The sequence below is a fragment of the Carcharhinus amblyrhynchos genome, chromosome 14 (genome assembly GCF_965287045.1).
Source record: "Carcharhinus amblyrhynchos chromosome 14, sCarAmb.v2.hapA, whole genome shotgun sequence".
Lineage (NCBI taxonomy): Eukaryota > Metazoa > Chordata > Chondrichthyes > Carcharhiniformes > Carcharhinidae > Carcharhinus > Carcharhinus amblyrhynchos.
The window spans coordinates 10,291,488-10,309,247 of NC_137337.1; the positions used below are offsets into that span (position 1 = coordinate 10,291,488).

At 39.4% G+C, this 17,760-nt stretch overlaps 1 protein-coding gene across 7 annotated transcripts in view; it reads right to left on the reverse strand.

The window, feature by feature from the left end:
- The window catches only part of LOC145352423 (poly(A) polymerase type 3), a 74,876-nt gene that overhangs the window by 28,781 nt on the left and 28,335 nt on the right, over positions 1 to 17,760 (reverse strand). For 3 of the 7 annotated variants that reach the window (XM_080202266.1, XM_080202265.1, XM_080202269.1), the window contains exons 8-12: positions 16,992 to 17,081; positions 14,348 to 14,486; positions 12,147 to 12,219; positions 11,403 to 11,523; positions 11,082 to 11,166 (exon numbers count right to left, since the gene is read on the reverse strand). In XM_080202266.1, the coding sequence (XP_080058392.1) occupies positions 11,082 to 11,166; positions 11,403 to 11,523; positions 12,147 to 12,219; positions 14,348 to 14,486; positions 16,992 to 17,081 (508 nt within the window). Of the gene's footprint in view, positions 1 to 10,456; positions 11,167 to 11,402; positions 11,524 to 12,146; positions 12,220 to 14,343; positions 14,487 to 16,991; positions 17,082 to 17,760 lie in introns of those variants that run through there. The other 4 variants (XM_080202268.1, XR_013888542.1, XM_080202267.1 and 1 more) reach the window with 4 other exon arrangements.

The window sequence follows — 17,760 nt, forward strand, 5'->3', positions numbered from 1 at the left end:
ACTAGGTACAGTGGGCATTGCTATTAAAAGGTGGAAAAAACCTAAACTGCTCAAGTGTGAAAAATGGTAGACTACTCCCATCATAAATGGAAGAGGGATTAAGAAAGTAAGAATTGGAGAATAATTGCAGCACAAGAGGCAGCCAGTTGGCCAACCCTCTTCTCTTTAGGTACTTATCCAATTCTCTTTTGAGGTTATACAAATCAGTGCTTTTTCTGCTGTAATGTTGACATTGGAAGTTAGCTTAAAGTCATTGGAATCAAACGGTCAAACACAAAGACCTTAACGAAACCCAAACAAAAATGGTGAATATTTGCGCATTACTGTTACCAAATGTGTTCTTGGCTCTCTACTTTGTTCCTAAAAGGAAAAATGCCTATTTACATCAGTTAAGTCTTTTGTAATTACTGCATTTGCATTTATAATTTTATGCAAACAAATGTTGAGTTTTTAAATGGCTGAACACAAAGAGGTCTCTTCCCAACTTGGATGGGTAGCAACATAACAAAGGATGGAAAGGATAAATATAAACAGGTACTAACAATAGCACAACAAATTATGCTACGTAGGTAAGAGCAGTTTAATAAAAATTAACTTCCACAACTATTCAACAAAATCCTTCAGTGTTAAAGTTGACCATAGCTTCCCTCTACATTGCAAAAACGTAATACTATCAACATAGTTGTCTGCACAAGAATACTCAAGAACAAGCGCAGTCTTCAGGTGAAGCAAAACAAAAGGTTGAGGTACACCAGATGAGGGCTAGGGACGCAATTCAGTTCTTACTTTGAAGGCATACATTCGGTCCTTATTTTTCTTTCCCCAATGTATTCAATCCACATTTAAAATCATAGAATTCTACAGTGCAGGATGCCACCATTTGGCCCATTGAGTCTGCACTAACCATAATCCCACCCAGGCCTTAGTCCCATAACCCCATGCATTATTCCTAGCTGACACTAAGGAGTAATTTAGCATGGTCAATTCACCGAATCCACACATCTTTGGGAGGAAACCCATGCAGACACAGGGAGAATGTGCAGACTCTCAGTGACCCAATATGGGAATCGAACCCAAGTTCCCGGCACTGTGAGGCAGCAGTGCTAACCACTGTACTACCATGCCGCCCATCTAAACGATTTATACTGTAAATACACTTGCCTGCCAGTGGAGACAATGCTGTACTCCCATTAGCAAAAAGCCATCAATTTGAGCAAAAGGTGTCATTATAAGAACATAAGAACGTAAGAAATAGGAGCAGGAGTAGGCCATCTAGCCCTTCGAGCCTGCCCCGCCATTCAATAAGATCATGGCTGATCTGTCGTGGCTCAGTTCCACATTCCCGCCCTCTCCCCATAACCCTTAATCCCCTCTCTTATCAAAAACCCATCAACCCGCGTCTTAAAAATATTTAGCGAGGCAGCCTCCACCACTTCAATGGGCAGAGAATTCCAGAGATTCACCACCCTTTGAGTGAAGATCCTCCCCAACTCCGTTCTAAACCACCCCCCCCCCCCTTTATCTTGAGGCTGTGCCCCCAGTCCTACTGTTCTTTGAGCGGGAAGAGTCTCTCCACCTCTATCCTATCCATCCCATTCATCATCTTATACGTCTCAATGAGATCTCCTCTCATTCTTCTAAACTCTAACAAGTACAAGCCTAGTTTATTCAGCCTCTCCTCATAGCTCAAGCCCCTCAACTCCGGTATCAGCCTAGTAAACCTCCTCTGCACTCCCTCCAAGGCCAAAATATCCTTGTGTAAGTATGGCGACCAAAACTGCACACAGTACTCCAGCTGCGGCCTCACCAGTGCCCTATACAGCCGCAGCAAGACCTCCCTACTTTTATATTCAATCCCCCTCGCTATGAAGGCCAGCATCCCATTCGCCTTCCTGACCACCTGTTGCACCTGCAGGCTGGGTTTTTGCGACTCATGCACAAGGACCCTGAGGTCCCTCTGCACCGTCACCTGCTGCAGTTTTTCACCCCGTAAGTAATAGTCCTTCCTACCATTCTTCCTACCAAAGTGGACCACCTCACACTTGCCAACATTAAATTCCATTTGCCATTTCCTGGCCCATTCGCCCAGCCTATCTAGATCCTTCTGCAGACTCTCCACACCCTCCGCACAATTTGCCGTTCCCCCAATCTTGGTGTCATCAGCAAATTTCGACACCATACACTCGGTTCCCTCCTCCAGGTCATCTATATAAATGGTAAATAGCTGAGGCCCCAGCACCGACCCCTGGGGCACTCCACTAGTCACCAACCGCCAATCCGAATAGCACCCATTAACCCCCACTCTCTGCCTCCTATTTGACAACCAATTCTCTATCCACACTAACACCCTACCCCCAACTACAGGCCCCTTACCTTCTGTGGACTAAATGTGGACACAGGAAATTAAAAAGAGAAAATTTGACTGGCACTGTGTGCAAATGTAGGAATTTTCAATAAATATAGTTTCACTGGCTGATGCAAAAATACCTACCAGAGTATACATCACCGAAGCTTAGAAATTTCAGTGTCAACCGTCACAATGCAATTTGCATTGCCTCCTTTGTGGCTACCACACTTTAACTTTTAAACAGGTTAGCGTTTGGTTAGAACTTCCACCAAGCTTGTGAAGTTGATTGTTTTAGGATGTGGTTACGAATCTTGTATATGTTGTCAATTAAGAATTTGCAATATGCCGGGACCAATTTTTAGGAATAACTTAAAAACCAGAATTAACAATTTCCACTGATAGTTAGTTTTAGATTTAACCAATCATGCTGCACTATCATTCCCATTTTCAGCATGAAATATTTATTCAATTTCCTTTAAAATATGCAATAATGCCCATATCACAACCATTCTCTCACCTCTTCAATGACAATTTAAAAATTGAAACACTTCCCGCCCATCACTGATTCACCAACCAAAATAAATAATCTTTATTTATTCATGCCATCATAATTTTGAAAAGCTCTATTAAAACCACTTCTTTCCAATCCAGTGGAAATAGCTTGAGTACCTTAGGATTGTTTCCCATTCCATGCATCATCCCAGTGAAACTATACAGTATCACACTCCTAAATTCCAAGGCATGCTGACACAGACTAATTTCTCTTAACAGGGCAACTCTTTCATCCCAGGAATTAGCATGGTGAACCTCCATTAATCTGCCTCCAATGTCACTATATCCTTTTTAAAGGAAAGGGGACCAAAACTGTATGCCATATTCCAAGTGAGGCCTCACTAACAGCCTGTACAATTGCAACAAAACATCCCTATTTTAACCCAACTCCTTTACAATAAAGACTGAGGTCCTACTGACCTCTTTTACAAAAGCAAAATATCTCAAAGCTGCAAATCAGAAACTAAAACAGAATATGGTAGTAAATTATGAAATGTTATCAACATAAATTACTGTTTTTCTTCAGGATGCCACCTGACCTGAACATTTCCACCTTTTAATAGTTTTATGATGAATTTAGTCTCCCTCGGTCAATTATTGTTGGTATACAACAGGACGACAGAAGCTAAGATCCCCACTCCCTCTAAACCATTCTGGAACAGCAATGAATGTATTTCTTCAGGAAGAAAGGAACGGAAGCCTAATAAGAAGTCTGGGAACCAGTTCTTTAATTGTATCACCTCAGCAAAATTTGACAATAGCAGAAAACTCAACATTGGAATACAGATTGGCATTTACTCCCATAAAATCCCCTGGTCCACGAGTCTGCACCAACTCTCCAAAAGAGCATATAACCCAGCCCTCTCATCTATCCTCATTACCCTGCGCATTTACCATAGCTAATCCATGCATCCTTGGCCAGTAAGGGACAATTTAACACAGCCAATCCACCTAACCTGTACATCCCTTGGATGGTGGAAGGCAACCGGAACACCTGGAGGAAACCCACGCAGATACAAGGAGAAGTTACAAACTCCACAGTTATCCAAGTCTAGAATGGAATCTGGGTCCCTGGCGCTCTAAGGCAGTAATGCTAACCACTACGTCACCCCATGTCAATTCTACAAGTTAACAAGATCATGGCTGTCACCTAAATCCACGATTAAATTGCACAATATGATGCAATGAAATTCTAGAATGCTTTCATCCATTCGCTCTCTACCAATCCAAAGCAATGCCAATGCCGAGCTCAAAGAGACTGCTTTGGACAAACCTGTGCATTGGGAATAAAAATTTTAAGTCACAAACCTGCACTATAGTCACTCACTTGTAACTACTCTAGGCAACAGGGTAACTGTCACGTTGAGTAGTACATAACCATGAAGGCTCCAAAAGCCTGAAAGCTGTACAACATGAAAGAAACTGTCTGATTCCTAGAAACGATCTATAGCAATAGGGACTGCATCTAGAGGGTTGGTGGAATGGAAATTTAAACCAATCCAAGAGCAGGAGAACAAAAAGTGAAAGTAAAACTTTAATAGACTACACAAATCTAAAGAAAAACAAATCATAGCTAACAGCAAGACAATGGGAACCAGAGCCATTAATAGGCAACCTTAAATCCAGTGAGTTGACTGAGATGGGGGGAGGGGGGAAAATATATTCAAACCAAGAGATTGTACATGAAGTTCTAAAGGAGCAGTAATGCTAAGTAGTTTCTCCTCCCCACAGGATGAGGACAATTCTTGTATACATAAGAACATAAGAAATAGAAGCAGGAGTAGGCCATCTAGCCCTTCGAGCCTGCCCCGCCATTCAATAAGATCATGGCTGAGCTGAAGTGGCTCAGTTCCACCTTCCCGCTTTCTCCCCATCACCCTTAATCCCCTTGCCTACCAAAAACCTATCTACCCACGTCTTAAATATATTAGCGAGGTAGCCTCCACCACTTCAACGGGCAGAGAATTCCAGAGATTCACCATCCTTTGAGTGAAGTTTCCCCCTCAACTCTGTTCTAAACTGCACCACCCTTATCTTGAGGCTGTGCCCTCTAGTCCTACTGTCCTTTGAGTGGGAAGAACCTCTCCACCGCTACCCTGTCCATCCCTTTCATCATCTTATACATCTCAATAAGATCCCCCCTCATCCTTCTAAACTCTAACGAGTACAAGCCCAGTCTATTCAGCCTCTCTTCATAGCTCAAAAGTTCTACAAATAAAGAGACTGAATAACTGACACCTGGAAGATTGATTTCAAATGCCAACTGTTTTTTTTCTCATGATACATGCTGCCTGACCTGCTGAGTATTTACAGCAGTTCTTGATTTTTTTATTCAAAACTACCTTTGCTCCACATCACTTAATACTTAGGACAACAAAAAGCAATCTCAGGTTTAAAATTAACAGACCTATCATCTGCTGCTTTCAGAATATGGTTCCAAAAGGCTACCACGGAAGTGGTGGAGGCTGCCTCGCTAAATATTTTTAAGAAGCGGGTTGATGGGTTTTTGATAAGAGAAGGGATTGAGGGTTATGGGGAGAGGGCGGGAAAGTGGAACTGAGCCACGACAGATCAGCCATGATCTTATTGAATGGCGGGGCAGGCTCGAAGGGCTAGATGGCCTACTCCTGCTCCTATTTCTTATGTTCTTATGTTCTTCACTCCTGCAAGGCCTGACTTTAATTTTCAGGCTATGTTCCTTTGTCCTAACTTTCCAACCAATGGAAGCAGTTTCTTCCCATCTACCTGATCAGTCCACATTAAATATCTTGAAGGCTTTAATCAAACCACCACTTAAATTTAAACTTCAGGGAGCAAAATTCAGTTTTGTAGAATCTCTTTAAGCCTTGGACTCCAGATACCATTCTAATAAATTTACACTGCACTCCCTCAAAAGACAAACATATCTTTCCGTCAGTGTAGTGTCTGCAACAAAACACAGTAATCTAACAAGCGCTTACAGAATAGTGTGGCTGTTAACACCTTGGGCAGGATTTTCCAGCTGCGCTCGCCCCAAAACTAGAAAATCCCACCCAAGTTCAATGTGTCTTTGCATGGTTCACCTCCCCCCATCCCCTATTCCCAGGATGGGTGGGATGGGAAAAATCCCCCATAATGTTCTTACAGTCTGAAGACCTGTTTTCCAAAAGGCTTTGATATTTTTGCATCTGTTCATGACATTTTAATGATGTAAATAGATACAAATCTCTTTGGACCATCAGTGCTTTTAATTCACCAATTAATTCTGAAATTCATTCAATTTGTCTCCATGCATTTGAACATACAATGCTTATTTGGGCTGCACACCCCTACTGCTCTTCCGTTCTAATACCTGACATTTTTCACTTTTAATGTATGATTATACACAGTTTCACTATTACTCTTTGGTTTAGAACAACTCTTTATACAAACTCTCACTTGAGCCCATCCTTCATTTACTAGTTTAACATCTTTGTGAATGCTTTATTAATCTTTGCTAATCAAACCCTGCCTGGTCACATCTGATTCAAGTGCAATTCCTTGCTGTCCCAGTACTGATAGCAGTGTCCTGCCAGATGGAACGCTTCTTTCCCATGCCATTCCTTGAACCATGCACTTATCTTCTTGTTTTGCTTAAATAAGTCAATTTGAAAACAACTCGGCAATTAATCCAGGGATTATAATCCTCAAGGTCTTGTTTTTTAAAGATTTAGCCCCTCGTGCTTTTTGAACAGGACATCTATCCTGGAGGTCAGTCCCAACAAGGACCCAAACTATTGAATCTTGTCCCTCCAAAATCCCATCAAGCTGGTGCAAGATCTCCCTTACCCTGGCACTAAATTGGCAAAATACACTAGCCAATGGATCCTTCCTTGTTCCGTGTACCCTCTGGACTCCCCGTCCTCAGTACACTACTGTCACATCAATCTTGTTCCGATCTTGTACCCAACTACAAGGTGTGACCAAGGTCTGGAGCAAGTTGTCCAAATACACTTTCCCCTCCAGTTATGTGTCAGAACGTCTCCAACTCTCACTCCAGCTCAATGACTCTGGAGTCAGAGAAATCTTCTTCAGGCATACAACCTGTTCAATCATACAAAAGTTGCAATTTTTAAAACAGCGGGGATGCTACAGAGGGCAAAATATTGGAGCTCAGACGAATTGGGAAAACTCAGAACAGCACCAACTGCACTAACTTTGAGTTTATGTGACCTTAAGGTAGAATATGTGCCGAGGTGTATACAATGCTCAAGACAGATTTAGAGCTGTTGGCAATAAGGATGACTCCAGGCAAGTTTTTTTCCCTGTATTCTTAACAGTAGATGGAAGCTGAAGTTATTCCAACAAATTTGGCACTGGAAGAAATTATCCAAACTACATTCAACTTTATGCCTATTGATATAACAGGATGCAAAAGATACAGATTACACCTCAAGTGTTTCCTGTAACAAAGACTCAGGAAAAATTGCTTTAGCACCCAAATCTGATCTCCCATCGTCTTTGGTCCTGCGCCAGCCTACATATTCAGGTTCAGCAAATGGCTATAAATGTGCAAACAAAAAGACATTAGATACTAAAGTCTCATTACAGGTTCTCTTTTTTCCCCCCTGTGGTCTTAAATGGAATGAATGTGACAAAAGAAAGAAAAACCATACAGCCCATCGAGCCTCCTCAACCATTCGAAACAGGATTTGACCATTCAATGATTTTGGTTGATCTTTGCCTTCAATTCCAGTTTGCTGCCCACTCCCCATATCACTCAGTTCTCTTGAGACACCAAAACCCAAGCCATAAATGTACTCAGCGATGAAGCAACCACAACCTTCTGGGGTAGAGATTTCCAAAGGTTCACAATTCTGAATGAAGTAATTTTTCCTCACCATAGTCCTAATTGATCAGCCCCTTGCACTGAATTTGTTGCCCCCATGTTATAGATTCCCTGACTAGTGGAAACAATCTGTCTCCCCCATCAAGCTCCTTCAGAATCTTGTTTGTTTCAATAAGATTGCCTTGTATTCACTCAATAATGTAGAAATTTACTCAGTCTATCATAAGAAACCTCAGCCTAAGTGCCAATTTAGTGAGCTTTCATTGTACTGCCTTCCAATGCAACTAAATCCTTCCTTAAATATGGAGACTAAACCTGCACACAGTATTCCAGATGTGTTCTTTCCAATTGTTCCAAGACTTTTCTGTACTCCAATCCTCTCTTCAATAAAGACTAGCATGCCATTAGCCTTCCGAATTGCTTGCTTTTCCTGCACGTTGCATGTCCCTTGCACAAGCACACCCAAATCTCTCAATATTTACAAGTTTTGCATCTTTTTAAAAAAAAATCTGCTTTTCCATTTCTACAACCAAAGTGAATAATTTCAGTCTTCCCAACAGTATATTCCATCTGCCACCCTTTCCCATTGATTTAACCTAAGTATATCTCTTTGCAGCCTATGTTCTCCCCACCTAGCTTTGTATCAGCAAATGTGAATACATTATTCACTGACTTTTCATCCAAGTCATTAATAAATATAAATAGCTGAGGGCCCAGGACTGATCCTTGTGACACCTCACTAGTCACTGATCAACTTTAAAATGCCCCATTTATGCCCAGTCTTTGCCTCCTGCTCATTAACCAATTCTCTATATTACTAATATATTACATCCAACACCACAAACCCCTATCTTGCCTATTAACCTTGGGTGCAACACCTTAGCGTACCCCTTTTCAAAATCCACGTACACTACATCTATTAGCTACCCCTTATTTACCCTAAATCCTCAAAAGTAAAGTAATGCAATTGAAATAAATTTGCCAAACAGTAAAAACACAATGTTGTTTTGTTCTAATTGTATACTTTTCAGCTGTTAAGACTTCCTTAATAGATTGCAGCATCTTCCAATGACAGAGATCAGGCTTTACAATGGTGATTGGCCAACAGTAGTTCTCTATCTCTTTCTCTCCTTTCTCGAAAAGCTGCGTTGTGTTTGCTAACTTTCAACTTGATGCGCCCATTCCCAAATCTAATTTTGGAAAAAACTTGGCCGGCACATCCATTATCTTTATTAGAACCCTAGGGTGTAGGCCATCATTCCCAGGGGTCTGTTAAATTTCAGTCCCTTAAGTTACTCCAATATTTTTTCCTCTGCCTATATTAATCACCTTCATTTCTCCATTCTTTTAACCCTCCAGATCACTATTTATTTCTGGTATGAAACTTGCCTTCTATTGTGAAACAGAAAGTATCTGTTAAATTACTTCGCCATTTCTTCATTTCCACGATTATTTCTCCTATCTCTGCTTTTAAGAGACCAATGTTTGCTTCAGCTACTCCTATTTTATATTCTTCCAAAAGCTCTTTTTACATTTGACTTATTTACTCTCATTCTATCTTTTGGTGATCCTCTGCTGGTTTCTAAAACACTCCCAATACTGATGTTCTACTGTCCATTGCAATATTTAAGCCTCCTCTAATCTATTACTATCCTTAGTTTTGAGTGAGCCGCAGGTAGGTCCTTTGCGTTGCTTTTCAATGAAATTTATTTTGATTGAACATTTTGAATTTTTAAAGAATATTTCCCTCTATTTACTGTGATATCATTTAGTCTGTTTACCAATTTAATCATGGCCAGTTCTCCCCTCATACTTAATTGGCTTTAAGTTTACTTTTTGGTGATTGTCACGTGTCACTTTCAAATTTTATATGGAATTCAATGTCATTATGATCACTATTTCCCAGTGGATTTCTACCATGATTGTAGAATACCAGATAGAACGACCAATTAATCATGCTTTATTACACAACAGTAGATCCAAGATAGCTTTATCCCTAGTTGGTTCAATTAAAAGAGGAAACTATCACCCAAACTAACAAACGAGCAGCAGCAGGAGGCCATTTAGTTCCTCAAGCCTGCTCTATCATGTAATAAAGATCAGTTAATAAGATTGGAACCTCTTTGCCAAATTGGCTGTTTCAGTTCAATGAAAATTTAAATCCCCACAATTATGCTACTTTAAGTACAAATTTCAATAATTTCTTGTTTAATGCCCTATTAGACAGTGTAACTATTATTAGGGGGTCAGTAAATGACTTAGTATGCACCCTGGAATATTTCCTTGTAATTATATCTCTAATAGCAATTAGAGTTAAACCATATCCTTTATTTTATTGCAAATATATCATGAATTCAGATAAAGAACTTTTAACAAGCATATTTTAACCAATTATACAAGGTCACCATCCACTTGTCTTAATTGGGACCGGATGATCATAGTCCAACCACATTGCTGCCTTTGTCAAAAGGCATGCATTTTCATTGGTAGATTCTAATGAGGTTCAGGAGCCCAGCTGATTTTTTTTCCCCTTTCAGCAAAGATGTCCCAATTACAATGTTACCCCAATGAGATTAGTTATTTCAACATGGACCATGAGTGGGAACCTCAGCCTTTTTGACAATCAAAAATTACCTATGATTTATTAAGCTATTAGATTACATTACATTCATATATCCAGAGAGAGTGAAACCAAAGTTTCCATTTTGACTTTGTGGACAGCTGTGAACAGACAGACAGACATTTCACCATTTTGCTAAGAAAAAATATTTATTAGGGAAGTGGATACAAAGTTATGACAAGTTTGATAATATTATGCTCAGTCTCATAAGGGTGTACCAAATAAATTTGGAAAATAAGCACTTAGATTTTAAACATCAAGAATCTCACTTAAAAATAACATTCTCCTGAAAGAAATCCATCTTAATATTGTATGGAAAACTGGCTAAGGATTTCAGAAAAAAACTTTAAGTAGTTAATGGAAAAGGGCAAGTGGAAAGGCATTTCATAATATTAAATCACTTCGCAACACAGACTGAGTTTAAGTATTAATGAATAATTAAATTGCCCATCACATTTGCATAAAGTTGTACTACAAAACTGGTGTTCTCGTCAAATAGTCATAGTTCTTTTAGATCAGTGGCTACCTGGTTGGAAATTTCCTAGTTCAATCAAATTGTTTTAAACCAGGCTCAGGTGTTACGACTTAGCCACTCAGCATTGGATTGCAATCAAAATCAAAAATGTTTGAGATTTACACTTCCTTTTTTCTTGGGAGCAGAGGGAGGGAAGTTGCCTCTGAGTATAGGAACCAAAAGTGAAACATAAGCTAGCCCTCACAACCTTTGTCCCACTCATAAGTAATTGAATACATACTTGTACTTCTGAAAGAAGTTTGGAGCTTCAAAGAGTTTGGACCACTCCATTTTACCCATTAAAATTTCATCTGTGATCGAAAGACCTGCGAGGAAACAAAGTGGATTCCTTACCTCTACTTAGATGCAACACATTAGAAGGTTTGAAAGGCATGACTGGAGACTTAGAAAAAGTTTGATTTTAAAAATACAGTATACTTTCCAAAACAAACAAGGCATAAAATTAACAAATGGTCAAACAAACTTTTTCTCTCTCTCCACAGATGCTACTTGACCTTGAGCATTTCCAGTATTTGCTGTTTTTATTGATACAATTACTCACCTTGCTTAAACTCCTCCATCATCACTGCACGTGTAGATGCAGAGACATTGTATGTAGAGTTTTGTTGTGGGTAGGCTGGTGTGATAATTGGCATTAGATGGTATCTGTCACTTGGGTTAACCTATACACAAAAGATAATAACCCACAGTTGTTACAGGTTCTGAATAGACAACAATTCAAAATTAAGAAGCAAAATAATATTCATATTGTTAGATGAGAAATAAAATCCCTGAAGTAACATCTCAATTTTGGATGAAGTTTCAAAATCTCTGGGATAATGATTTAATAAATTCTTGTTAGCCATTATGAATCAGATACAGGTAACTTGGTCCCACGGGTCTAATCTGCACGAGCCTCCTCCCACATCCCATTTCTTTCTTCCTCATAGGTACCAGCTTTCCCGTAAATGCATCCATGGCATAACACCATATTTAAATCCATCTATGCCATGCTTTAATCATTGCAAAAACACAAGGCATAAATTGAAGAGATAACAGCTGATGAAGCAGAGCTACATTACACAAATAAAACACCATCTGAAAAGCATTCAGTACTGCACATAATATAATTTACCGATCAATCGCCATAGTTCAGATTTCCTACATCTGCTGTTAAGCCTCTATATATTTGTTCCATCTTCATCAGAATACACTTCTTTCATTAGGACCAGTGAAAAAAAACACATCGCAGTGTAAGAACCTGAACCAACACAGCCTCGTTCAGAGCTGTCACAATTAAACTTACCCGTGGATCCCAAACTGGTAGATTCAGATTGCAATCCTCAGGTTGCTTTAACAAGACAGGATTAGGCCATTCCCTGCCAAGAAAAAGCAACAGCATTGATATTTCAGAATCTCCTGAAACAAATATGCTGGACTGCAAAGGCATACTTTTGAAAGTGCTTTTTCCTCACAGTAACCTGCATGCTGCTTCATAAGTGTTTCCAATAATTGCTTAAATACGGTTTTACTGATTAATCCTTCACTGGTTTGGGCAGTCGTAAAGGCTGGCCCATTTGGTGATTAAACGCTACTTTTTCTAAGATATTGTTGCCAAACAAAGCTATCTTGAAACCTAACTCAGATGGATTAATTTTACTTTTGCATTTATTTACACAGCTTTACATCTAGCCAAGGATGTTTCATGGGCATAAGTAACATTTCAAATACTACTTTGAGTTCTTATATTTGAAGATTACAGCTTAACTTGTACAGGTAATTTAATAATAGAGTATCTATTTAGACCAACATAGCTTATGCTGCTAGTAACCCAAACTCCAGTCCAGCTAATGCAAACCTGTTATTGCTGCCAATTTTCCCAGGTAGTGATTTCAATAGTTTCAGCTGTGCAATTTAAAAATGTGTGCAGTGCTCTCCAGCAGAGCTTTAAGTGAGTCAGCTACTGCCCCAGTGATCATCAACACACTTTTGTCATACAAATAGGAGCAAACAATTGATTTATTAGCTACTATAAGATTCACAAATGGAGTTCTTTGTTGTAACTCTAAACAGTATTTTTTGAATAAAAGTCTTGGTAAAATTTAATTTGAATTACTTTCTTAAAGAAAATACAGCTGGAACTCAGACGGGCCAAGTCAAGCCACTGATTTTTAACAGGTTAACAGTTTTCACATGGCGAGCCAAGTTCTTTGAAGGAAGGCACCAGGTTACAAATGTGGTTTGCTACTGTGCTCACGTAGTATTTAAAAATAAAACAATTCCAGTTTACTGTTTCAGAAAGAAGAGTGTTGCACACAAGACAGAGACATGCTGCTGAAGCTTTTTATCTTGCGCTCATCAAGACAAAATTTGCAAGAATACAAAGGGAACAACAATTTATACTGCATGAAAAGTGTGCGCTGGCTGGTTGGCAAGTGGATTCAGATTGGTGCAGCAATTGCCATGGAGGACGCACCAGGGAACAGTTAACTGCCACATTCGCTTAAATTCAAACCAGGCAGGACAGTGTTGATTGATTTTTCAAGGCAATGTCTTGACCAATCAGGGAATGATGCTCCCAAGCTTTTGCTTAGTTCAAAAACGATACAAAATGTGGACATGCTCCTTCTGCCTGAAAGGACAGGGCCCCACGTCTGATTATATGTCGCATCTAGCACAAGTTAAATAAGCTAAAGGAGTAGTGTAAATAAAACTGAGCAACAATTAAAACCTGTATTTATTTTTAAAAATCTGCTTTCTCGTTGTGTAGCTATTTAAAATTTCTATTAATCAGAACAGCACAAAGTGAACACTGGCTACAACTCCATGCAAAGATCAGGGCATGTCTTGCATTGGACTCAAACATTAAATAAGCTACATCAGTGGTAAATAAACTTCTATAAAAAAAAAGGTGAGAGATGATACATCTTAGTACAAAAAATATTATAGCAAACATTCCTTGGAAATACATTCCCAAATTGGGTAGTGGGACAGAAGGATCTGGGAATACGGATACATAAATAGTGAGAAATAGCAATGCAGTTAGGCTAGAAAAGACCAAAGAACTGGGGTACTTTAAGGATAAAAGTAACCAGAGAAATTATGTTAAACTTGAACAAAATATTAGACCTCAACTGATGGAGTTGTCAACAGTTTAGTCTCAAAGGATGCAAAGGCACTGAAGATGCAAAAAGATGATTCATTAGAATGATATGGTTACATCAGTAAAGACAGAACAGAATTCTTTTCACTAGGCAGGAGCAGACTGAGGGAGAGAACCTGATACAGGTTCCTCAACTTTATTTGCCAACCACTGCCCCATATGCCTCCTTCCCTTTATCAAACAATTGACCCATTACCCAGACGTTTTTGGTGGTTGTGTGCGTGAAAGGAATAAGCAGCAAAATATTTACACAATCTGGAGGCAAAAGCGTACACACATCATGTGTTTCTAAGTGTATACTACCAAATTCATTACAAGATCGATCCACAGAAAGCAACACTCACCATTTTGAAAACACCAAGAAGAACTTATGTACTAGAGTGGATGCAACAGCATTGGGGTACAGTTGACATGTTCTTGCCACCAGCATGGCCCATGAGACACCACCCAGAAAGCCTAATATGTTCGAGTAAATGTTGTGGCCTGTTTTAAAAGAGATTCCCTTTCAGCATGATTAATATATTTCACACATTACAACAGTTAATTTATGATTTAACCTTTCAATTTCTCAACCATATTGCAACTTCTCTAACTTACATTAGTGGCATTTGAAACTACAGGTTATGACATAACAAAATTCAGATGGGAGAATGATTTCCGAATGAGTTCTTCCATACAATAGTAGATACAGTGGAAAATGGAAGGAGAAGGCTAAGGAGGAATAGTAGAAGATGAATAGAAGGGAGAGGAGGTAGGTAAGAACAAGGATGAAGGTGACAATTCTACCACCATTTTAAAAACATTTACCAGCGCTGAACTGGATGGCTGCGTAACATTATTGCTATGGCAGACAAAGTCAAGCTGCAGAAGTACCAAGAATCACAGTCCCCACTTGTTAAAGATTACTTAATACATCCATCAAATTGGTTCAAGCTGGAGAAAGAAAAACTAATAGGCTCAAACATTTGAGTCATGGCCATTTTCCAGGAAAGATTAAGTGAAAAATATTGATTACCCTGCTATGGGTTAGTCTTTGCCATTCTGAAAAATCACTTTATACATACACAGTACACAAATATATACTACCATTATTTTGTAAAGTCGATAAAGCAGAGCAGAAATTTATCTGTGCCAACTGTTATACAAGGCCCAGTTCTGCACTCCATTGTTCACTGACTTGAACCATGGACAGCATCTTTGTTGGTCATCTCCCATTTGTAAAGGCAAATTTCCCTACTTGGTGACTATGAACTGGAGTCACTTCCTTTTTCTTTTGGTATCCAGGAATGCTGAGCATGAAAAATACCAAACTAAGAGCTAAAAATCACCCATCAGGAATTGATGAGGAATTGGACAGGCAGCAAAGTGCACAGCCCAGAATTTAAAGAAATGTGAATCCCACAGGTTCCAAAATCTCAAAGGTGACAATTCCAAGTTAAACACTACTCAATGTTTGGCTGAAACACTGCTCACTGAAAATGGTTTTGTATGACTTGAACAGTCCAACAGCCTGTCCCCAGCAACATGAAGTTTTTCAGAACACAACTTGAATGCTACTTTTCACCCAAGCGGTTCATCATATCAGAACCTACATGCAGAGCATCTTTAGGGCATTCAACTGGAGGTACCACAACAAAATACAACTATGTTCTAATGTGCATCCACAAACGTGTATTTTTCAGGCAAAGAATAATCAGAGGCAAAATATGCGAGTAATTATTTACTTAAGGATCAAAGAGGGCAGCTGCAACAACTCTACCACGGCCCAGAAGAACAAAGTTAATTCAGCATGAAGCAGTGATTTAACCTGAGCCATAGTTCAGTTCAACATAGGGCAGTACAAACTGAAAACTAACCCTAAGCAATATTCATTACAATGTTTCTTCCTTCTGTTTAATGCATTAACTGGTCCAGGGAGCAGCAATTCTGTGCCAGATGAGAGTCCCAAGTTTGTTTACTGAGTTTCTTTTCCTTAACATGACTGGGTCTGAATGCATTGCATTAAGCACATCAAGGCCTTTCAAGTAGTTTTAAGAAATTCATGTATACACATGCAGTATGTAAACTAACTGCAAAAAATTCCCCTTCAAATCACCATCATCTAGAAGCTTCACAGCAGAATTGAGACAGAATATTCTCCATTCACCTGAATGGATGTAGCTTTAATAACACAAAGCTAGGCACCTTCAGGTCCAAGCAATACTTCTGTAAGAATCCTAGAAAACGCTACATTGGGCTGCCTTTAATAAAATTAAATGCTCTGATTAATTGTACACTTTCTGGGATGTTCATACTGAGTCTTATACTGACTTACGAGGGGGATTTTCTGGCCATTCCTGCTGACAGCAACTTCACTGCTTACGGCAGCAGAGGTTGCGAACAAAGGAAAACTCCATTCACAATGGACCAGAAGATCCCACCACCAGCTCTGCTGTTGCAAAACATGTCGCATAGGGTAAAGGGAAAAGCTTACCCTAAATGTTTAATCCTGTTTGTGATGCACTCTGTAAAAGAGGCTGAGGAATTGCGATTTGTACCTTCATTGATCAAGTGCCTTTGATGCTAAAGATTTTGAAATGGGACCAAATTGTAAAAAGGTAAACTTCGGCAAAAATCTATTACAATGCACAAAAGACAGCTACAGCATGAGAACCATAAGATAAACACCTTAATCGAACTTCAGATGCCTCGAGGTTGTGGGAAGCCAGAGATCTTGAGAATTTGCTCTGGTTTGGGTAGGCAGATGGTTAAAAGACATTTTGTAATTGGGCTACTCAAATAACAGCAAGGTAACGATTGGGTTAAATAGGCCTCTGTAGGCTTTTCTGAAAGTGCAAGAGATTCCACAAGCACACAGACTGACGCAATGTTGTGCTTTGTTGAAAGGCTCACACATTTCTCTTACGAAAGAAAATGTAACCCCTGTCACCATAATGCCTGAAAACTCAAATTCTAAACAATGATTTTTCACATTTTGTGTACACTTACGTTTTGCCCATAATTTAATTGCTCTCAGTGTCAGCCTAAAATTTTCAATGTTTGGTACTAAATGTAATATTTCATCAGTGACTCTGCAACCTGTTGAACAAGAAGAAACACGTTTCGGTTTAACAGTCCAAAAGGGTTTAAACTTATTTGCCTTAAGAAGTATGACTTTAAAAAAAATACTGGTTTTGGAAAATGTTATTGTTTCATCATCTCAACTGACTGGTTTACATTCAGTGGGTGAAAGACTCAAGGGTTTAATACACTGGAGGTCAGCCAACTAGAGCTATTGCACACCTTAAATGAAAGGGATGCCACAACAGCTAGCAATGCTGCCTCAGTGCCAGGGACCCAGGTTCAATTCCAGCCATGGGTGAGTTTGTGCAGCTTGCAATTCTCCCTGAATAGGTTTCCTCCCAGGGTCCAAAGATGTGTAGGTTAGGTGGATTGACCATGGTAAATGCGCAGGATTACTGGACAGAGCAGAGGGAGGGCCTAGAAGGCATGCACTTTTGGAGAATAAGTGCAGACTCGATAGGCTAAATGGCCTATTTTGACTGTAGGGATTCTAAATACCTTTTAAACCATTTGGTTTGGGTTTTTTTTTGTAGAGCAGAGAGAGAATTTTTTTTAAAAAGTGTTAAAAACACCAGACTTGAATTTTACATCCAAAGCCCTTTTCTTTAAACTGGAACAGTCCCCTCAGTAAAATATTCAATACAAATGGATTACATTTATGTATTCCACCCATCATCCCTGCCTTTCTCCTCAT